This window comes from Zootoca vivipara, chromosome 16, assembly GCF_965207765.1.
Source record: "Zootoca vivipara chromosome 16, rZooViv2.hap1.1, whole genome shotgun sequence".
Lineage (NCBI taxonomy): Eukaryota > Metazoa > Chordata > Lepidosauria > Squamata > Lacertidae > Zootoca > Zootoca vivipara.
In genome coordinates, this window is record NC_142599.1 from 39885585 (window position 1) to 39909135 (window position 23551).

Sequence of the window (23551 nt, forward strand, 5' to 3'; positions counted from 1 at the left end):
CACTCCATGCGCCTGGCACTGCAGGAGCGCGATCAGCTGTGAAGTGGTGCTCCAAGAGCTCCGCTTAACAGCTGATCGCGCTCCCGCCTTGCTGGCTGCATCCCCGCGCTCCGCCTTCTCGTCCACCGCCGTCCCCGCCGCTTCTGTGCTTGCCGCCACCGCTGGGCTCACTGCTTCTTCCTTGCCTGGCCTGGCCAAGGAGCTTGGAGCGTCCTGCAGCGGCAGGCGGAGTGCCTGAGCCAGCGGCCTCCGCCTGGCCCAGCCAAGGACGCCTGCCACCCCGCCACCTGGAACCGGTGGCTGCTGCAGCGCCGAGCACTCAAGAGAGCCCAGCAGCGCCCTGAGCAGTAAAAACCATACTGGTAATAATAATAAAAAGACATCCCACCGAAAGTAAGCCACCCTGTGTTTTTTTGAGGGGAAAAAAGTTATAAGACGGTGTCTTAAAAAAGGGGAAACACAGTACCTCAGGAGTGGGATTGCTAAGAGGTTAGGTAACTGCCAAAAAGCACCCTTCACTCGCGAACCAGATTAAGAAACCATGAAGGAAGCTGTGCTGTGTCAAAAGCATTGACCTGCCATAACTAAGCAAACTAAGGAAATAATAATAATAATAATTGTCACAGTGGCCTGGGTGGGCTACTTCAGAGTAATGACTCCACACAGCTCTACATTTTATCCTTTTATTGGTGCTGTGTATTTACAGTGCTGAAAGCAGTGCTATTTACAGATAGTGGTACATGTTGTCAGTCTTCCACAGAACCTCCGAATGGAGGTTCGCGCGTTTTCCTCCAGCAAAGTAATCTTGGCATGCTGAATCTCCCGCCCCCTGCGCTTTTTACGCAATTCCGGAGTAGCTGGGATCGGCCTTTTTCCCACCGTCTCCCTGCTTCCCTGTTCCTTTCCCCGGCGGTGCCTGTGCTCCGCTAAGGTACTCAAGCTCCTGTTTCCACTTCCTGAATCACCACTCGAAGTCTCCCCCTCCCCACTGGGGGAGGAGCTGGTATTCAGGATGGGAGGGGGCTGCCGGTACCTCTTATCCCTCACATCCACCCCCCAGGCCCCCCTCCCCCCTCCTTTGAGGGTTCCGAGAGTTCTGGGGATGACGGAAAGCCTATGAAGTCCGTGGCATCCGAACTGGTGGGGGCGAAAAGCTGTTCCCAGTCAGGCTCATACGCTGCCGCTTCCGGCGATGATGGGAACCCCAAGAATTCCATGACGTCTGAGTCCGTGGGCGAGAAGACCTGTTCCCAACCCTCTGCTGGTTCTGGGCCCCTGGGTACCTTATAGACCCAGTCCTCTTCCTCCTCCTCCTCAAACCTCGCTTCCCAAGACCAGGGTGAGCTGCTCGTGTCTTCCCCCCCTGCGTAGGATCCCCCTTCTTCTTGTTTTTATTTGTACCCCGCCCATATGGCTGAGTTTCCCCAGCCACTCTGGGTGGCTTCCCACAAAATATTAAAAATACAATAAAACACTAGACGTTAAAAACCTAAGGGACCCAGAGACTGGAATGTAACAACTGATTTCTGAGCAAGTGAAGTTTAAGAAAAGCTACACTACTGTGTTTAAGTCTGTGGAATCTTAGTTTAAGTACAGTCATACCTCAGTTTAAGTACGCTTCAGTTTGAGTACTTTCAGTTTAAGTACTCCGCGGACCCATCTGGAACGGATTAATCCACTTTCCATTACTTTCCATTACTTTCAAGTTCACTTCAGGTTAAGTACAGACTTTCGGAACCAACTGTGTACTTAAACTGAGGTACCACTGTAATAAGTTGAGCTCTGGTTGCTCCGTGAGGGGAATACAGGTCTCCTAACAAATCTTAGTACCTTTAATTTTAACTACAGCTCCCAGAATTCTCGGGGGGGGGGGGGAGCAATGCCTGTTTAAAGTGGGATCATAGTGCTTTCAGACTAGAACCAGTGCCCATAAAGACCTCAGAGAGAGTCTGTTCCACATCAGAGGAAAGTGCAGTGGGCTTGATGGATGGGTAGCCAAACTTCATATGCCCCTCACCTTCCTTTTAAGCTGGGGGCGCCTTGCACTTCAAGGGTGATGCACACAATTTGCATGGAGGAGGTCCCATTTCAACCCCCGGTGTCTCCAGCAAAAGCAATCTCAAGTAGCAATCATTGTTAACCCCCCCCCACCCTGCTTCCAACGGAGACCAGAGATCTGACTCATTTATAAGGAAATTCCCTGTCTCCAAAGAGCAATACAATGGACCTCTGGCCTGGGGAGGGGCAAGTGGGCCTGGGGTGTGTGAGCCAAGGACCAAAAAGAGAAGCCTGGGGTGTGTGTGATATTAGACTCCTGGGCATGAGATTCCACACCCACGGCACTGAAGCCATTCTAGAGATCTGAACTGTTAATGTGGAAGCTCGCTGTCTCTTAATAGGAAAACAATGGGGTTGTACAGAGAAAGGACATACAATCACATTCTCGTTTGCAATCTCTTTATTCTTTCATGCAGAAGCAAGGCAGGAGAATGGGGTGGGGAAAGCATTTATTTCACCCTATGTGCTCATGAAGGCTCAAGCGGTTGTTGGGGCAGACCTCGATTTGCTATCTCGGACATCTGAATACATTAAAGGCCTGGGCGATGCTTGATAGATATGTGCTTTTGCTGGTCTTTCTACGAGTTGGGCTGGGGCTCGCGGAGGCTCCTTCAGCATTTGATGTTGGGCGATTGCTCTCCTCCTCTCAACCTCTTGCCGGCCCCCTCCTCTCATCCCCACTTTCCAGGGGTTCACGCTCATAACGCTCCCGTCTCCTGTTGCTATCCTCTCGGCTCGCCACTTCATACCGTACAGACCTCTTCCTCTCAGCACCTCTTTCAAAGCGTCCAACCTCACAGTGCTGCTTCGGGCTATCTGCACCTGGTCCTGGTTTTCCTCGAAGAGACCTCCTCCTCTCAGCTTCCCTTTCGAAGGCATCAGACTCACAGTGCTGTTGGTTCTTCAGGCTGCCCTCACGGACTCCTGGTTTGCATCGTAAAGACCTCTTCTCAGCACCCCTTTCGAAGGATCCAGTCTCAGATTGCTGCTCCATCTTCTGAATTTTTTCACAAGGTCCTGGTTTACAAACATGAGATCTTCTCTGCTCAGCATCCCTTTCTGGGGTCTCGGGATAACATTGCTGCCTCCGTTGAATAGCTTCTCGGGAAGCAACTTCACGCCGTAGAGACCTCTTCCTCTCCTCTCCTCTTCTGAACCCTCCGAGATCTGGATGCTGCTCCTTCTTTTGATTATCCTCACATACTTCTGGCCTGAAGGCTTGATACCTTCTCCTGTCACTCTCATTTCCCAGGTGTTCATAATATCGTTGATTTCTCTGAGCCTTGTCACACAGTGCTGGCTCACAGGACTGAGACCTTCTCCTCTCACATTCCCTGGAATCAGCACAGTATACTTTTTGAGACCTTCTATGTTCAAGCCCTTTTTCCAGTGGCTCCTTCCTCTTAACATCCTCTCCCAGTGTTTCCACTATCAGAAACCTTCGCCTTCCACCATCTCTTTGCAGGGTTTTCATTTCACAACCCTCCTTGCTCTCTTCATCATCTTCTCTTCGCGACTGTGTCCTCCTCCTCTCACCTTCTCGGGGTCCACGCTGCCGTGGTCTCCTCAAGTTCTCCTCCTCCTCCTCCTCCACATAACACTCTGGTGGCCGACATTGCCTCCGACCGTCTCCTCTTTGTGTGGAACCTTGCTCCCTTTCATCGCCTTCCCATAGTTGAGACCTACGAGAAGGATGACATCTCTCAAGGTTGTCCCTCTTCACAAAATCTCGGCTGCCAGCTTCATCCCTTCGCAGGTCTTGTTTGTCCAATTGCCGACGACTCTCCACATCTTCCTTTTCCAGATATTCACTTGATGAACTGCTTGATGAACTGCTTGATGAACTGCTTGATGAACTCTCATAATCACTTTCCGACTCAAGATCATATCGTGTCACAGACTCACATAAAAGGCTCTCTCTCCTCCCCTCTCTTCTCCTGGAACCATCAAATGGACGAAGGCCCATCCAGTCAGAATCTCTACTTTCAGAGTCATCACTTCCTTTGCAGAGGTGACAGGGGATAGTTTCATTCCTCTGAGGTTCTCCTTTGCATGGAGCTCTTCTGGCATCTTCTCTGGGCTCCCAGTGATAGAGGCAGGCCTTGGCCATGTTGAAGAGGAAACGCAGGTACCCATTGAAGTCAACCAAGCCTTCCTTGTTGTGCTCCAGCTGTTGGAAGACCAGCTCCAGGGTCTGGGGATCGCAAGGGCTCTGAAAGGTGGGGAGAAAAGGACTTAGCGCGTTCAGTTCTTAGGTTAGAGGTTAGTTTTGTAACCATTCCTGCAAACTCAGTATTCCAAAACACTCCGGTCTCCTTTTCACCCTTGTCTTCTAAATTATTCTTAGTGGTACTAATGGCATTTTCATTGTGTGTAGGGAGGACATCTTTACATATGGGAAGGAAGAGTGCACACCTATTTCTGCACAAGTAGACCTTTTATTCACACATACAGAGTCAGCGTGGACTGGGACACCCAGTGTCAGGAGTGGAGAGTAGGCTGTCTCATCACGACATCAGCCACGCCATCAGTTCTTTGCTATCCTCTCGGGATCCCCATATCTCAACTATTCCTGTTCCTTTAACAATCACCTAGTTTGCTCTGCTCCGAATCCCCTCTAGACTTGTGTGTGTGTGTGTGTGTGTGTGTGTGTGTGTGTGTGTGTAAACATCTTCTAGGAACACTGTAACTAAGCTAAATGAGTGTTCAGAAGGAACCTCTCCACCTATGGAATGTGAAACGGCAGGCTTCACATGTCATGGTGCCTTAGTGTTCATGCTCATGCATTTATACACATGTGCACTCAGGTATCTGCCCTCCGACTAAGAGATCTCACATCTTCCAGACCCAAGGAAGAGGGTGGTGAGACACGAAGAGAAACTCTACTGGGAAACCGCATCATGAAATGTATTTCCAAGACACAAGCTGCAGAGGCACATAATCACCACTTCCATCTCACCTTGATGATCTCAGAAAACTCCTCCTGGATCATCCTCTTCATCTCCCTCCGGCTCAAGGTGAATCCGTCCCCGTGACGCAAGGAGTGTTTGTAAAAGACCCTGCTGATGTCATGGATGCTGTCCAGAAGGGAAGCCATCTTCTAGAAGGCTCTGCAGATGTAAGTTTTCAGGCAATTATTGAAAGCATTCAGGACTTTCCAGTTTACCAATAAAATAAAATACTGAGGGTTGTAGCAGTAGCTGATAAAGTTTTGAAAGATGTGGATAAATGGGAGGGAAGAAATAATGTGAGACTATGCGGTCACTCTGTGAAATAGATGGCTGTCACGTTTAGAACAATCAAAAGGAAGTACTTTCATCAAATTCCTTGGTACTCATACGTTTTGGCTCCCGAACGATCGAAACCCGGAAGCGAGTGTTCCGGTTTCCGAATGTTTTTTTGCGAAGCTGAACCTCCGATGTGGCTTCTGCTATTGTTTCCAGTATGCCTGCGCAATCGGAAGCCAATTGGAAGCTGCACCTTGGTTTCTGAATGTTTCAGAAGTTGAAAGGACTTCCAGAACCCATTCTGTTCAAAAACCAAGGTACGGCTGTATTTAATTTAGAGACGTTAATCAATGAAAGCCTTGATATCACCTCATCTAGGCTATTTGCACGTGACATTGCTTGTTGTTGATTGTGCCCAGCATTTAATATTCAGAGGTAGGCTGCCTTGGTCGATGAAAATGCTCTATTTGGCTATCATGATTAACAGTTATCAAGGACCCCCCCCCCCGTTCCATTAATCTGTTTTAAATCCTTCTAAGCCATTGTAACATTATTTGAATTCCAAGTCATGAACCTCCTCCTAATAAGCTTTAAATGGATGGTCCCAGGAGTGGCCATGACTGCACAACTTCACAAATCACTGCAATATTTCCCCATATGAATTTATTTCCCCTTCCAACTTTCAGCTCCTTCCGTTTTTCATGGAAAATGGGATCCCTCCTCCTGATCATCTTCCCTTTCCCTTCCTCAACTTTGATAACATCTGTCCCCCCCCCCCAAAAAAACCCCAAGGCTCCTTCTAGAATCTAGACTTATCTCCAATCACCTCCTGAAATACCCCTACCCCCATCCTACAAGTTATAAAACACCATTAAGGTACCAACTCACCTAAGTCAGAAATGGGAACTGCTTGCCGGCTTTGAAGAAGCAGGATGGAGACTACTCTGGCACTGTCCCTTTTTATATGGTTCTTAATTGTACCTGTGGATGGCAACAGCCTCCTTTGATGAGGGTTTGATTCATCACTAGCCCAGCCCTGTTATACCGTTGTCTCCTCCAAATGGGTTGTTTAACTCATTTCCTGGGCCTTTACCTTAGTGTTTTCCCCTCCCTCTCTTGTCCTGAATTAGTATCTACTCTAACAGCAGATAGAATCACACCCTCCCTGGTTAGTTACTGGTCTCATAGAATCAAAGAATCATAGAGTTGGAAGAGACCACAAGGACCATCCAGTCCAACCCCCTGCCAAGCAGGAAACACCATCAAAGCATTCTTGACATATGGCTGTCAAGCCTCTGCTTAAAGACCTCCAAAGAAGGAGACTCCACCACACTCCTTGGTAGCAAATTCCACTGCCGAACAGCTCTTACTGTCAGGAAGTTCTTCCTAATGTTTAGGTGGAATCTTCTTTCTTGAAGTTTGTATCCATTGCCCCGTGCCCGCTTCTCTGGAGCAGCAGAAAACAACCTTTCTCCCTCCTCTATATGACATCCTTTTATATATTTGAACATGGCTATCATATCACCCCTTAGCCTTCTCTTCTCCAGGCTAAACATACCCAGCTCCCTAAGCCATTCCTCATAAGGCATCGTTTCCAGGCCTTTGACCATTTTGGTCTCAGCATAGCTGTATCTGCAGAGATAAGAAAAAGCAATGACTATTTTGTTTTATTCCTTTATTAAACTTGTTAGTTGCATGTCACCCAAGGGTCTCCAAAGCTGCTTCTAGAATCATAGAGTTGGAAGGGAATCAGGGGGTCACCTAGTCCAACCGCCTGCAATGCAGGAATCACATTGCCCCTCAGGGTCCCTTCCAACTCTACAATTCTATGATTCTATAAGCATCATAGATGGTGACAGCAGTCACGAAATTAAAAGACGCCTGCTTCTTGGGAGAAAAGCAATGACAAACCTAGACAGCATCTTAAAAAGCAGAGACATCACCTTGCCGACAAAGGTCCGTATAGTTAAAGCTATGGTTTTCCCAGTAGTGATGTATGGAAGTGAGAGCTGGACCATAAAGAAGGCTGATCGCCGAAGAATTGATGCTTTTGAATTCTGGTGCTGGAGGAGACTCTTGAGAGTCCCATGGACTGCAAGAAGATCAAACCTATCCATTCTGAAGGAAATCAGCCCTGAGTGCTCACTGGAAGGACAGATCCTGAAGCTGAGGCTCCAATACTTTGGCCACCTCATGAGAAGAGAAGACTCCCTGGAAAAGACCCTGATGTTGGGAAAGATTGAGGGCACTAGGAGAAGGGGACGACAGAGGACAAGATGGTTGGACAGTGTTCTCGAAGCTACAAACATGAGTTTGACCAAACTGCGGGAGGCAGTGGAAGACAGGAGTGCCTGGTGTGCTTTGGTCCATGGGGTCACGAAGAGTCGGACACGACAAAATGACTAAACAAACAAAATAAGCATCTTATCATACAGGAGCAGGGAAGCTTTTTTAGCCCATACTCTTCTGGGGGCCACATGCCAATAGCAGGCAGGACCAAAAGCCAATGTCCACTAGACCATTTCATTCACATAATTGTGCATTAAGTCAGTGGTTTTTTTCCTGGGGGTACGCAGGGGTACACATACCCCTAAACATTTTGTGAATCTTTGTAGTTTTGTTCATTTACTGTATATTTCCCCCGATTTGAACTATAAAATGGTAATTTTCTGGAGTCAAAATGAGAGTACCCCTAAACGTTTTTTAAAGAAAAAAAGCACTGCATTTAGTTGCATTTAAATAACCTTTTGTACATTTGTTACACATCAGAATAATACTAATGGTTCAGTTCTACTCACTGAAGAAAAGAGAGACCTCAGTTAGTCACATCCATTAATTTTCGTGGGTCCGCTCTGAGTATGACTAACTCAGCAACACGATAATAATAATAATGGTAAGAGTGGCTCTTTTTGTTCCATTTTGCACTGCAATGTTCTAGTTTGTGAGAAGAGGATGATCCAAACTGAATGACCAGGTCGCTTAAGATGTCATTATCCAAAGGGTTAAGGGTGTAATTAGTCCAAACTAGTATCTTAGGCAACTCAAACTAGTTATCTCTCGCTTGGACTACTGCAATGCGCTCTACGTGGGGCTACCTTTGAAGGTGACCCGGAAACTACAGCTAATCCAGAATGCGGCTGCTAGACTGGTGACTGGGAGCGGCCGCCGAGACCACATAACACCGGTCCTGAAAGACCTACATAGGCTCCCAGTATGTTTCCGAGCACAATTCAAAGTGTTGGTGCTGACCTTTAAAGCCCTAAACAGCCTTGGTCCAGTAGACCTGAAGGAGTGTCTCCACCCCCATCTTTCTGCCCGGACACTGAGGTCCAGCTCCGAGGGTCTTCTGATGGTTCCCTCGTTGCGAGAAGCCAAGTTACAGGGAACCAAGCAGAGGGCCTTCTCGGTAGTGGCACCCACCCTATGGTCAAAGAGGTCAAAGAGAATAACAATTACCAGACCTTTAGAAGGCATCTCAAGGCAGCCCTGTTTAGGGAAGCTTTTAATGTTTGATGGATTCCTGTATTTTAATATTTTGTTGGAAGCCGCCCAGAGTGCCTGGGGGAACCCGGCCAGATGGGCGGGGTATAAATAATAAATTATTATTATTATTCAAAAAAAAATTTTTTTTTTTTGCATTTTTGGTGTCTTTCTAAAAAATATCAGCAACTTTCAGGGTGTCCTGGTTTTTACTTTTTGAAATATGGCAACCCTAAACTATAGCTTCTCTCACAGAGCTACAATTCCCAGCTCCATTATAAACCACACAGTTCACCCTGTCTTGGTGCAAGGAAGGATGGGATGTTCTTATATTCTTATCTCATGTGCAGCTTGGAATGCCTGAGCCAAAGAGAGCCCAGCAGTAGGGATGGAGCAGAAATTCTATTAAGTTGCCTGGGAAGATTGGCGGTTAAACCACTCTGGGAATTGCAGCTCAGGGCTCCTAACATCTCTCTACAAGACTACAGCTCCCATAATTCCTTGGGGTAAGGCATAACGATATAAAGTATGCTGACCAGCAAAGCCTCACCAGTTTCCAGTGTATAATGCATTTTAGTATTATTTTCATGAATTTATGCATTTTTACACATACTTTTAACAGATCCATTTTTGTTTGAAAAAATTCACTGCAAAATTCAGAAAAAAATGAGTTTCGGTTTATCTATTGTTTCAGAAAGAGTGAATTAGGTAGGTTTGCCATTAAATGTGAACGTCATTGAATTTCTCCCCAGACCCAAGTCATGACATAGTGTCATTCCTAGAGCATGCCAGGGTGCAAAGATAGCCGCCTCCCATTGCCATTTTTTGGTATGTTGCCTTAAGATTTGGGGCTCACCAAGGAAGCTAGACTTGTCGCTTGGCAACTGATGCTAACTGAGGGCTCAAAGTGGTGGATAAGAGAACATGAACAACCACAGGGAGGAGACGAAGGTGTAATGGTTTGGGCTGGGCGGAAAATGAATCAGACCATCATCTAGGGAGGGTGTCATCTTCTACTGGCACAATTAAGAACCGCATTGAAAGGTACCAGCTCCAGAGTGTTCTCCATCCTTTTTCTCCAAGGTCTACACCACATTGTTGGCACAGACAGTTGAAATCTTTTGGCAATTTGTAACCTGAAGGTTGGAAGGGAAATTCATCAGCTGGTGATTGAGAAGTTTAGAAAGAACCCAGGTTTGTGTGTGTGTGTGACATTGATCAGGAAGCGTGATCCCTTTTCCCATTAATAATAGATGCAGTTTGGAATGGATTAAAGCTGGAGGGGAAATAAATTCATATGGGAGAATATGGCAGTGGTTTATAACAAAATTTGAATGCCATGGAGAGAGGGAGACTGTCTCCGTCTCCATGTAGAACTTGGGATCATCCATTTAAAGACGACTGGGAGGATGTTTGTGACTTAGAATCATAGAATTGTAGAGTTGGAAAGGACCAAGATGGTAATCTAGTCCAGGGTGGCCAACTCTTAAGAGACTGCAATCTATTCACAAAGTTAAAAACTGGCAGGGGACCTCAAGCTTCTTGGTGGTGGCATCTCCATCTCATAATGCCTTCCCTGAACCAACCAGGCCAATTCCTCCAGGGAAGCAGAGCCTATCCAGATCTCATCAGCCCATAATCAGGATTTCATTGGCTCTCTGCAGACAAAGCATGGACCAGTTGGATCCTCTTAGGACCTGTCCAAGGTCCTGCTCTTCTCTGGCTTTTGCTTTGACCTAACGTGCCTCTGTGGACGCGGGTGGCGCTGTGGGTCCGTGACGGGGTGAGCTCCCGTTGCTCGGTCCCAGCTCCTGCCAACCTAGCAGTTCGAAAGCACGTCAAAGTGCAAGTAAATAGGCAGGAAGGTAAACGGCATTTCCGTGTGCTGCTCTGGTTCGCCAGAAGCGGCTTTGTCATGCTGGCCACATGACCCGGAAGCTGTACGCTGGCTCCCTCAGCCAATAACGCATGATGAGCGCTGCAACCCCAGAGTTGGTCACGACTGGACCTAATGGTCAGGGGTTCCTTTACCTTTAATGTGCCTCTACTGGAAACTGCATGTCCTGAAAATGCAAAAACTAGCATTACCACATAACCCCCCACTCCAACAACTTGGAAAGTCTAAGCCAATCCAGAAGTTCTGAGTTGGGAGAGAAACCCAAGAAATGTTGAAAGAAACTGGGCACATTTCCACTAAGCTGGTGGTGATTTATTAACATTGGGAACTCTGTTAAGATGCACTGTTGGTCTGATTGAAACACAGTTGACCCAATGTCTTTGGCAGACTGAGCAAGCAAGGAAATTTTTCCTTCTGAGCAAAAAACATAAACACACACACCAACCAATCAAAGCTTTTTATTCCTTTATTTTGGCAAACATTGTTTTCCAGAATACTCAGCAAAGTGCCACAAGAGTTAACAGATAGCCAAGTAGTTATGGATGAATCTGCCCCCCTTTTATTTTTAATTGAGCTTGACAGACCGTGCAGCTTCCAAACGAAGTAGAATAGTTTTTGCCAACCTCAGCTATGAACCAAATTCATTCCCTGACAAGCCCAAGTGACACCAGCAGCAGAACAAAGAAGTCTAATCTCTCCCCCATAATCCAGGGTTGAGCTCTCAAATCTTCTGCCTGGCTGCTCTGCCACTACTGGTTGGGAGTGAGGTTTCTGTCCCCAGTCCAACGATGTATAGAATTCCATTCAAAAGGTACCAGGGAAATGAATTTTCCCATGATCCCCAATACCCTCATTATGGCAAGTTGGGTTCCCTGGGAAAATTACACGACCCAAGGCTCCTACAATGTTGCTGCAGAAGCATTTTTCAGGTGGTGGGTATATAGGCAACACTCCCTATCACAAATGCTGTGGTCACACACCAGAGATCTGTGTCCCAGCTTGAAGCCTTTGGATGGTGCTCCACAACACAAAAATACAACACATGCAGATGGGGTCCCTAGTCCAACCTGGCATACACCTAAGACTGTGTGAGGAGGAAGCAACCTTCCATGTTTTGTAGCCATTTAAATGCTCCCCAATGTCACTCACTAAAAACCACTGAATGTTTCTTTCTCTGCTCCAACCTACAGTTGCATCCAACTAAGTTCTTTTCAGAGCAGACCCACTGAGGGTGACCCTAAATTTGGCACATCTATTGACTACAATGGGTTTACTCTGATTAGCAATAGCATTTGCTACACCACCATTTTCCTACGTGGTTGGCTGTGGGCAGGAGGGGAGAGACAAGAGTGCGCTTCCAAGGACAGAGAAGGATCTCAAGAGCCCCTCTCCCCATGTGGTGCAAATTCCTTTCAAAGAACGTCTTGTGAGTCAGGGTCAGCCAACATGAGGCCATCCAGATGGCGGTGGACTCCAACTCCCATCATGCATAGGGGTGATGGGAGGTGAAGTGCAATGACGCCTCACTGCATACTTAAATGGTAAAAAACACTCATGCATTTCCACCACTGCTAGAATGCTATGGAAGGACTAGGCCAGACATCCCCAAACTGCGGCCCTCCAGATGTTTTGGCCTACAACTCCCATGATCCCTAGCTAACAGGACCAGTGGTCAGGGATGATGGGAATTGTAGTCCAAAACATCTGGAGGGCCGAAGTTTGGGAATGCCTGGACTAGGCCCCATCAAACACCCTAGCGGGAGCTTAAATATATTTGATCTGCACGAGCTCTTAAGGTTTATAGGGAGGGAGGGATTGGGAGAGGAAGCACAGGTCTCCTTTATATCAGGAGTGGGGAACCTTTGGTCCTACAGATGTTGCTGAACCACAACTTCCATCAGTCCCAGCAAATATAGCCAATAGCTAGGGATGGTGGGAGTTCAGCAATAACTGGAGGGCCACAGGCTCCCCACACCTGCCTTATTAGAAAGCCAGTAGAAGAGCTCCCTTGGCTGCACCCCTCAAAAACTTAGAGGAAGAAGCTTCAATATGAAATATCGGCTTACATGGAAGCTTTATAGGCACTTTTTGTTTGTATCAACAGGCTCAAAAGGACGCTCTGAACATGTGTTCACCAGCTGAAGACTGGCTGAGGGTTTGTATGTGTGACGCTCAGCCCAGACACATAAAAAGTGCACAGTGCACACCTCCTGTGATTTCTGGAAGCCATCAGCTCAGTTTGAGTATTCGTGGGACTAAAAGGTAAGGGGAAGAGAATATGCCCCTTTAGGAAAACACGGTACTACATGAAAACAGACAAGGCATATACAACCCAGCAATTTCCAGTAAAATGCTATTATGAAAGATGCGTGTGTTGTCACTACAGATTTTTATGATTTGTACCTGGCCTTGATTTGTATGAAGAGTGTTTGCTTTCCACCAGCTAAGATGATCTATCCCTGTGTGTATGAGAGAGAGGGAGAGAACAGCAGGCAATGCTCCTCTTCTTGTAGGGCACTAACACCTCTGATGTAAAGGTAGGCATGGATTGCACTCAACCAAGCTTTACTCACAGCGGGACCATTGAAATTAATAGACCTGCGTTGGCCGCGTCCATTGAGTTCAATGGGCCTACCTTGGGTAGGGCTAATGCTGGGATACCACCCTACATGCCTGGACTCCAGAAAACACCCCTGTTTACTCCGGTTCAAAAATGGGACATATCTGGCCAGGTTTTCCCACCAATAGTTAGACCACCTGATAAGTGACCAGAACAGCACATGGGTATGAGTGGAGCTGATGAGTGGGTGTTTGAAAAAGGGCAAGGTCTGCTATGGGAAGCATAGTGAGAGGTTGGCCTGAGCTTGCTGGATAAGTTGTTTTACAGAAAGTATTTTCCATGGTGCTATGAGTTACATACATCAGCACATACACCCCCCCCCACAAATATATTACTCTGCTTATTATATATTACTCTGCTTATTATATATATAGATAAACTTGCCCTATATACAAAAAACTCCACCTTCCTATGTGCCCTGGAAGAGGCAAGAGTCTGGTTAAGCTGCAACGACAACACTGTTTGGCTGAAATCATTTTCTCCAGAAGAACCAACCGCCTTGTATGCAGAAAAGATCCAGATTTCCCAGGAACCAGTTTCCAGGATTGTAGCATTTCCCCAAAAGGTAAAGAGGCAAGGTTCCTTCCTGAAAGAGGTGGTGTGTTTTCTGGACAAGTTGAGGAGGGTTGTTGGCAATCGAAGGCAGACAGGTGAACAGGGGAGGAAGTGGAAACCCCTTGTTGATAGCAGGCTAGCATAGCTTGGCAAAGGCCGGGAAACACTGCTTCAAAGTTCAATACTGCATCGTGGAGAACGGCCTCTGAAAGAGCTGCCATGGTTCAGCTCTGAGAGCTCTGTGTAACAGGAACAGCCCTAGGGCTACATTGAGGAGATACTGGCCAAGAAGACAGGACACGCTTTGCAGTCAAACGTGCAAAGAGGAAATGCACGCTTGCCAAAGTGTGCAGACTTGGTTCAGGAGGGAGCCACAACGCTTTTGCGGAGGTCGGTTTCCCTAAGCTCAAGTGCTTAAGGCTGGGCATTGGACTGGACCTGTTCAAGATGACCAGCTTTCAGGGGAAAGGACTGGACTTCCTCTGGGTGGCTACTTGGAAGAGGCTTGCTGCTGGATGGAGTCCTTTAACTGGAACTGGATAAAGAGAGCTAAAACAGAAGCAGGAGGGGGGGGGGAAATAAAATAAAATGCTGTGTGAAAGCTTTAACGTAGCACCAATGACAGCAGCAAACGATAGCAAGAACCAAGCCATTACCTGTGCCCTCTGCGTGAACCGTCTGCCCATCGACACTCTGCACATGCCCAGTCACAAACACCTTCCGGCCCTCTATCCGGTCCAGCTTGCTCTCCACCAAGACTACGGAGCCCAGCGGGATAGGACTAACGGGGGGAGATGTTATTTTATCCCAAAATGGTTAGTAATAATAAAACAGCAATAAAAACATATAAAACCATTATATATCTATTAAAATTCAAATCCACAGCCAAAACAGACGTGGGATTTTAAAAAACCCCTCAACATTTTTTTTAAAAATAGTTTTTTATTAAATTTTCCAAATAAACAAACAAAACTGATTACATTTCATCTTGAATCTTCCCTCAACTATTTATTTATTTTATTTTATTTTATTTATTTATTTATTTATTTATTTATTTATTTATTTATTGTGTTTGACTAAGTGCCATTACATATCCAGTTACAAAATGAGAAACTCCAATAAAACCTATTAAGGAAGATCCATAAATAAACAACCATTTACAATAAATTCAATTAATGAATCCTCTGCACAAATACTTTTAGCGGCTTTTGCAAATAAGTCTGTTTTATATGTGACAAGCGGGTCACAGTCAGATAACAGTCAACATATTTTCACTCCAGGGTTCTGTCCCTGTAGTGGTGCCAACATCTGTTCAAAAAAATCTCTTTCTGGGGTTTTGATGGAGCTGGCAATGGAGTATGTAATGGGGAAGGAATTTTACTTCACCTGCCCCACATATACAGAATCTTAAATGCCTTGGAACTTTCTTCTATCTTCCACCTAAGACTGACGTGGGCATTGTTTGAAAGCGGAGAGCCTTAAAGCAGTTCTCAGGGAAGCAAAGGTAATTGTTTGCAAATATTGAGCTCTGGTGTGGTTAGATTTCAGCAAATGGTACCAGTGGGAGAATTTTGAGATATAGAAGCCTCAGGATAAGTCTTGCCCATTATCCTGCTTACAGAGCCAATCCCTGAGCAGTCTTTTAACTTCAGGGAATACAAAAATGCCTGTTGTCAGGTTTCTTGAGGCTAGCAAGTCTTATACTAGCTAGGCCCAACCACCCTTCTTCCACTGTTTTTCCAGGCAGAATCTAGGCAAATGGTCCTCTGGCATATTCAGGACCCTTTTATAGTGCCCTATACACAGAGGTCTCAGGGCAATTCACAGAATAAAATAAAAAAATTAAAAAACCACAAAATACATAATCATAATCAAAATAACAACCCAATAACTCCCATCCCAACCCCAACCCCCCCCCCCAACTTTAAAAGGGCATAGGATGTCAATCGAATCAACCAAAGACCTGATTAAAAAGGAACGTTTTTGCCTGGTGCCTAAAGGTGTATAATGAAGGCACCAGGCGAACTTCCCTGGGGGGGAGCATTCCACAGATGGGGAGCCACTGCAGAGAAGACCTGTTCCTCTGGACCTCTCAGTTCTTGTGATTTTCCCCCCAGATCTCAATACCATTCTGCATTTGAGCTACTACTTCCCCTAGATAGACTTTTAGGGCTGGAATTACCAGCCTGCCACCTTTAGAATAGAAAAACTTCAGAGTAGCATAGGCAGACTGCTGTACTAGTACTAGTATTTTGTAGCTGAGTCAACTTTAAATCAGACAGCCCTTGGAGAAATTTAAATAAGAACCGAGGAGAGTATGTGTTCTATTCAAATGTCCAGAATTCTTATTACTGAATGGACTCTTGCTTTGCCAAATGTGTTGAAAAATTTGCAGAGTGTTTCAAATCAAACCCATGACCTATGCTGATCATGCGCCAATTTCCTAAGTTCTGACTTCTACAAAGGCAGGTTTGCTCACCTCCTGTAGTTTATGTTGAGGTTTGCGGTCAACACCCTGCCAGCAACGAAGATGGCACATGTCCCAAGGACGGTGTCGAGGATGGTGGCGATGGAGCCGCCGTGTGCAAACCTGTAAAAATGGAAAGTTTATTTTTTAAAAAATAATCACACAACCTTTGTGGAAACAAAGAAGATGATGTGCAAAGATGACTCCCACGCATGGGACTGGAGGCAGGAGAGCGTGGATTGAGGGAGACACGAGGTCCCAGAGCAGGAGTGGAGATACCAGGTACTCCTGGACTGCCTTTTTAAAGAGGCGATACATTTGCCCACTGTTACGGGAGAAGGGATATTGCCATTATCGTTGGAATAATTATTACTGAATTTATAACCCACCCTTAAGCAACAGGTCCCAGAACGAGGTTACAACAATGCAAGATTCAAAACATTTAAAACAGATCACAGCCACAGGAATAGGGCGGTGCGCCCTGAAAACACACCTCTCAGGTATCAAAGGCCAAGATCGAGAGGCGGGCCTTCAGAATTTGCCAAAAGCAAGGTAATGAGGGTTCCAGGTGCACCTCTGTGGGGAGGAAGTTCCACAACTTAGGAAGGCCCTCTCCCAGGCCGCCATGCCCCTGAACCTCTGCAGCCTCAAATTAATTCCACCGCATCCTGCTTTTACCCACATCCCTTGGAAAATTGAGGGGTATACATGTGCAATTTCTCTATCTTGGGGGTGGATTGGGAGCGGTGATCCAGGGAAGGCCACAGGGAAATGGCCAGGTGGATGGTGCCCACCAAACTCACTCAAACACCTCCAAGGGCCCATGGTTTAGAAAACGGTTCACAGTTCCTGGTTCAGTCCTTACCCTGGAGGCCCCTCGAGGTAGGGACCAAGCTGGAACATGGACACCATCCTTTTCTCCGACGGGTTGAGAAACATCGCATATTCGAAGCCCATGCCTTCCTCGTCGAGGTTCCTGAGGAAGAGACGGCTGGTTCTTTCCTTTAGCTCGTTCCCTTGCCTCATCCTTACTGTGGGAGCAGCATCAAATCATGAATGACCACGGTCTTATTATGGACTTACCTGCATGCCGTTACAGCACCACTGAATCAGAGGGCTCAATGGATAGGCTACCAGGCACTTCTGGAGGAGCGAGAGGGCTGGCATGGGGGGCAGGGACAGAACGCCTAGGCCGGGCCGGATTTAGGTTTATGAGGCCCTAAGCTACTGAAGGTAATGGGGCCCTTAATATGTCCAGCTGTCCTTTGTCAACAATAAATTCTTGCTATTTTTTTGTGTTGAATATATGCTATACATATGGTAATTTATGGACCTAATAGGTATCTAAAGCCATTTGCACATCACAAAATATGTATTTGATCAAAGTAATTGTTGAACTGAAATACAATTAAGAAGAAGCATATTAACAGTGAAATAATTATAAAGCTCTAACTTAAAATGATTGGGGGACCATAACGTACATCATAGGAGCCTACACAACACAAAACACTGTTGCTGTATGTAGGTTTTATTTTATTTGTTTTTTATCTTATATTTTGGAAATGTACATAGTTTCCCCCCCCCCTTTAAATTTTTGTGGGACCTCCAAGGGAATGGGGCCCTAAGCTATAGCTTGTTTAGCTTATATGTAAATCTGGCACTGCACCTAGGCCTCTGCGTCCCAGTTGGTTCTCCACGCCACCTTGATGAAATTGGGGCAGCATCTTCCCGACTACCCGGGCACTTCCTAGCACCACCATCCAATCTCAAACTGTCAGGTGTGAGATGGTAGTTTTACGACCAATGCCCTCCCTCCGGCCCTTGCTCACCAAGAGAAGCTTCCCCTCCCACAGGTTTGCATGCTGGGCGAGAGTCACAGGTCTGTTTCCTGCGGTGCCTAACCTACAACTCCATGTGGCTGGGGTATAGGGTGCCCCAGTGGTCCAACCACCACATGTGCCATAGTCTGCTGTTGCGGGATCTGGGCCACACAACAGTGTATCCACTCAGCCAGTCATCAAGCAGCGCCACTCAAATCTGCACTCTCTCTTCCTTGCAGGCAGATATCCAAAAGAACAAGCAAATTGACACAGGCATAGAAACACCCACCCACTCTTGGTGCCTGGGAAAGAGGAAGAGGGACCAGGGAGGGGTTTTATCAATTATCTTTTAGGTGTCTTTCCTGCTCGCTCCTGCCACTGGCCTGCTCAGACAGGCACCTTATGAATGGTTTTTAAGGCGCCCACTAAATATTATTAGTTATTAAATGGATATGCCAGCCTTCACCCCAAAATCACAGGGAGGTACAAAATGAAAACACAAACACATAACAACAACAACAACCCCCCTTTCAGCCACAACAATAGAAGCCCAATTCCAACATTCTGCAGAACACAACAAAAACAATTGGAGTCCACAGAAGGGAACAAATGCAATGAATAAAACAAATAAAAACATATTTACAACTATTTAAAATCAATTCCAGCAGAGATACAGACTGGGAAAGATTTCTACTTAAATGGCTTCTTGGAAACGGAAGGTCTTTGGTGGGTGCCTGTATAGTATTTAAGAGGTGGGTGATTCCAAGGGAAAGGAGATACAACACTAGAAGCCCAAATCTAACATTGGGCAGAACGGAACGAGAACAATTGGAGTTGGAATCAAAGAACATGCAGTGGACTACCAGTTCGCCATCCCTGGTATTCCGGATGAAACAGAGGCTGGTGGCAAAGGTTTTAGCAAGGAGAGAGAGAAAGGAATGAAAAAGAGGTCCTTGCCTGGAACATGTTCTACAACATTCCTATAAGAAGGCAGCTTTTTCCACGTTCCGTCTTTTGCCATCGCCATGAACCTGTTGAATTGATTCACCATCTCTGGACTCCAGCTGGCATTGGGGATGGAATAGTCCTTTGCCTGCTCAGACTCATGGAATAGTGCCTGAAAAGAAAGGGAATGTACGTAAGCTAGGGAAGTGAAGGGGCATAGAAAAGAGGGGATAAGGATCCAGGTTATAGCACACCAAACACATAACCTGTGATTTACTGCATTTTCCACCGGTGACTCAGACAGATTTCTTCCCATCCTGCTCTCCCACCCTTCAAAGCTCCTAGGTATAGGCCCAGCTCCAGTTTTTGCCCCTGGCACTATCATCAGCTGCTGAATACATTTAATCTAGGGGTAGAGAACCACTTTCAGCTTGAGGGATGCATTCAAACTCTGAATCTTCCAGGGTCCAGGTTTTGGGGGGGGGGGCAGAGGCCAAAAGTGGGAGGCACCTAAGCATGAGAAAGCAAAAAAAAAAAAACCAACACCAAAACATTTTCAACATATCAAAGGAAAGTCCTTGAAAGTAGGGGGCAGATGGAAATGATGGACAGCTGATTTAATTTAATTTTTTAATTTGTATACCTCCTTCCTATATTACTATTCACAAGGCGGTTTACAGCAACAAAGTATACAGCGAAGAACACACACCTTATAATAATAAGTCATAATAAAACATAACTTTAAATTGGAGTAACTTATTTCAAATAAAGTAATATTCAATAATTAGAATATAATAGTACACAGTAAAGTCATGATGTTACATCAGAGGTCAGCAAACTTTTTCAGCAGGGGGCCGGTCTACTGTCCCTCAGACCTTGTGAGGGGCTGGACTATATTTTGGGGGGGAAATTGAACGAATTCCTATGACCCACAAATAACCCCAAAATGCATTTTAAATAAAAGGACACATTCTACTCATGTAAAAACACGCTGATTCCCGGACCGTCCACAGGCTGGATTTAGAAGGCGATTGGGCTGCATCCAGCCCCCGGGCCTAGTTTGCCTACCCATGTACCTACGGTACCTACGGGACCGCCTCTCCCGGTATGACCCACAGAGGACATTACGGTCCACAAATAATAACATATTGGAGATCCCGAGTCACAAGGTGGCTAGGCTGGCCTCGACCAGGACCAGGGCCTTCTCAGTACTGGCCTCGACCTGGTGGAACGCTCTGTCCCAGGAGACTAGGGCCCTGCGGGATTTGTCATCTTTTTGTAGGGCCTGCAAGACAGAGCTGTTTCGTTTGGCCTTTGGACTGAGGCAGTCTGACCCCACGGTTACCCTCCCCTAAGGTTTTATTTATAATGGTTTTATCTTATTCGTAGATTTTTAATTTTAAAATTGAATTTTAACATTGTATTATTCTGTTGTTTTAACTGAATTGTTTCTTTTATATTTGTGTTGATATTATTTGTTGTTAGCCGCCCTGAGCCCGGTCTTGACTGGGAAGGGCGGGGTATAAATAAAAATTATTATTATTATTATTATGTGTTACATCAGGGGTGGCCAACTCCCAAGAGACTGCAATCTACTCACAGAGTTAAAGACTGACAGTGATCTACTCCCCTTTTGGGGGAGTTCAGGTCAAAGTTGTTGAGCTTTCTTTAGGAAGGACAGCCTGTTTTGGGGGGTGAAGGGTGAAAATGTTGAGCTTTTTTTAGGGGAACCAAACTTGTTGAGCTTCTTTGGGGGGAGCCAGTGATCTACCACAGATGTGCCTGTGTTACATGATTGCTGGATGGGTGGAGATAGACCTGGGTGTGTGGGTGTGAATCACTACCAAAGGCTGGAGGCTGCTTTCTGACGCAGTGGGCAAACAGCTAAGATGACACTCTGCCCCAGCTGGCTCTGAGCCAGTTTCAGTGGTAATTATTTATTTTATAAAAATTAAACTCCACTTGATTGTAAAAAATACAAACAAGAAAATCAAGATTGCATCTAAAAAGATGCAAAAATTAAAATTCCCTCAACGTTATAAGCATTTGGATAGGCTTGTCTAAACCAGGGGCTTCTCAAACTTGGGTCTCCTGCTGTTGTTGGACTACAGCTCCCATCCTCCCTAGCTAGCAGGACCAGTGGCCAGGGATGATGGGAATTGTAGCCCCCAAACAGCTGGAGACACAAGTTTGGGAAACCCTGGTCTAAACAATATGTTTTTAGCAGTCACCAACATGACTAAAGTGGAGGCACTAGTTTGACCTGCTCTCATTAGGAAAACCTGAGAGCAAGTGGGCAAGAGTGTTCAGAGATTCTGGCCTAGATTACTCTTATAGTCACATCAATGCACAGTGCGCAATAACGTGACATGGACTTTACACTCGATACAGCACCGATCTTGCACGAGAGCACAATCTCTTTATTTACAACAGGGGTGGGGAATCTTTGGCTCTACAGATGTTGCTGGATTCCTGTCAGCCCCAGCTGACATGAAAGCTACGAAAAAACTGGCAAAACTTCAGCTCCCCCAATTAACTTGTTTTCTTTGAAACTGGCCTTGCTAGTGCTCAAAATTGATACCTTGTCTGAATACACAACATACGTTTAAAGCACCTGACTTTCCCCAAAGAATGCAGGAAACTGCAGCTTGTTAATGGGGCAGGAAATGGTAATACTGTGATGGGCAAATTACAGACTCCAATATTATGTCAAGGGAAGATGTGAGCTTTAAGAGTAGGTTGTGTACACAGCCCTGAGCTGCTGCAATCTGCACTTAGCGAGTCCAAGCACCTATCCTGCTACCAGCACAGTGCTATTAGCACAGTCAGGCTGTGACAAGAGCATAAAGGGTGCTATGTTTGTGACAGATAAAAAGTGCTTCTCCTCAGAACTGGAGAAAGACATTAGGTGTCATTGCAGGGTAGGGGAGTAGTATCAATAAAATCATAAAAATCAGATTTAAAAGAAAACCAATAAAAACACAGCAAATCAGAGAGCTGGGCAGCAGTCTCTGTGCCCAAAAGCACAGGCAAAAGGCCAAGCTTTGAGCCGTCATCTAAATGAACCCAAATTTGACCTCATTTGGTGGATCTCATTTAGATGATGGCTTAAAACGTCAGTGTCCCAGAGCCACAAAGAACATCCACCTCATGTACACTGTGACTGCAGGGGGTTGGACTAGATGACCCTTGGGGTCCCTTCCGAATCTACAGCTCTATGACTCTATACTCACTGCGGCTTTCCACAACGGTATTTGGGAAGAAGGCAAGACTCCTCGAGATGCTGCTCCTGGAGGAACACATCTGGGGCCCGCCCAGCGAGTGAGCCCCTTAGCCAGCCGGGCGAAGCTCCTCAGCATGATCGACTCGTACGCGTCTCGGGGATAAGCTTCACTTGCTCTTCTTGCCCATCATGATGCGGCTGGAAGGGATGACACCTGCCAAGGGAGATGGGCTCAGTCATGCTTTGGCAAGGGAAACGCAAACCTCACAGGTTCTCCTGGCATCTGGCCTTCGGAGGGATGCTGGATTCTGACTAGGGAGGGAGGGCAGAGGACTTGGCAGCCTCACCCTCTTAATAATAATTATACCCCAATTACCATATAAAGGTAATTGACAATCTACATAGAAATACGATAAAAACTAGAAGAAAAAAGTAACTGTGCGGTAAAAGTGTATTTAACAGATAACGTACAATGAGAATGTTTGGAAGTCTTTTTTAAAACCTCAACTACTTTTTTCTTCTTTATTCCCCCCCCCCTTTTCTTTCTTTCTTTTTTCCATTGTAGTGTCATGTGTATTGTGAGGTATACAAAGTACCTTTGCTTCAGTTGCCCTCATTTTCTTTTTTGTTACAAACAAAAACAGAGAGTGTTGTATAAATGTATATTTTTAAAAAAATTGGAATAGGAAAAAATAAAGAAAAATAAAAAATAAAACATATAATCTGGTAAACATTAACTCGTGAATATTCATTTCCCCTTTGACTCCACTGCCCCTCCTCTGACCTTTGACCCATATCCCCTCCCCCCCCCCAAAATAAATTCCGGGCGCAGCGCAGAAAACTTTACCTCTTCCCTCCTTCTCCGCTCTCACCTTCTCCTTCCTCAGTCAGTATCAGGAGCCGGCATCTGACTTCCGTTAACATCACTTCCGCCCATCCCTCCCGAGGGTGTGGGGGGAGAGGAAGCCAGGCTGTGCTTCTGCGCATGCGCCCACGTGCTTCTCTCGCTCTTTCTCCGGGCGACAGGAATTCAAGGGGAGCCCGCGGCGAGGTGTGCCACGCTTTGCGGCACTGCGCGTGCGCAAGCGACTCACGCACCTCCCGCTCGTCCGCCTGTCGCTATGACAACGCGGAGAGAGGCGCCCGGGGTGGAGGGAGGGAGGGAGAGCAATCGTTCATTGGCTCTGCGTCCTGTCAATCAAATTGTAAAAGCCAATAAGGCGCCTCCATCTTTTCCTCCGAGGCTTCGAAATGAGAGG

The 23551-nt window shown here is 46.1% G+C and overlaps 2 protein-coding genes and 1 long non-coding RNA gene across 4 annotated transcripts; 1 reads left to right on the top strand and 2 right to left on the bottom strand.

Moving 5' to 3' along the window:
* Window positions 1–830: 830 nt before the first annotated feature.
* On the top strand, window positions 831–12903 carry LOC148683214 (uncharacterized). The gene is made up of 4 exons (XR_015947397.1): window positions 831–1339; window positions 4866–5176; window positions 9116–9271; window positions 12767–12903. It is a non-coding gene; the product is annotated as an uncharacterized LOC148683214 (long non-coding RNA).
* On the bottom strand, window positions 2587–4420 carry LOC148683215 (uncharacterized). Its single transcript, XM_088659886.1, has 2 exons — window positions 4412–4420; window positions 2587–4270 (listed from the first exon to the last, which is right to left on the bottom strand). The coding sequence occupies exons 1-2, from the start codon at window positions 4418–4420 to the stop codon at window positions 2705–2707; spliced, it is 1575 nt and encodes a 524-aa protein (XP_088516012.1). The 3' UTR covers window positions 2587–2704.
* On the bottom strand, window positions 11111–23283 carry LOC118076540 (acyl-coenzyme A thioesterase THEM4-like). 2 transcript variants are annotated; one of them, XM_035099379.3, is made up of 7 exons: window positions 23140–23283; window positions 22303–22506; window positions 19082–19241; window positions 17170–17335; window positions 16317–16427; window positions 14494–14618; window positions 11111–14386 (listed from the first exon to the last, which is right to left on the bottom strand). In XM_035099379.3, the coding sequence occupies exons 2-7, from the start codon at window positions 22426–22428 to the stop codon at window positions 14328–14330; spliced, it is 747 nt and encodes a 248-aa protein (XP_034955270.1). In that variant the 5' UTR covers window positions 22429–22506; window positions 23140–23283; the 3' UTR covers window positions 11111–14327. The 2 variants fall into 2 exon arrangements, with proteins under 2 accessions (XP_034955270.1, XP_088515452.1); XM_088659326.1 differs by having other exon boundaries at window positions 23165–23252.
* Window positions 23284–23551: the final 268 nt, after the last annotated feature.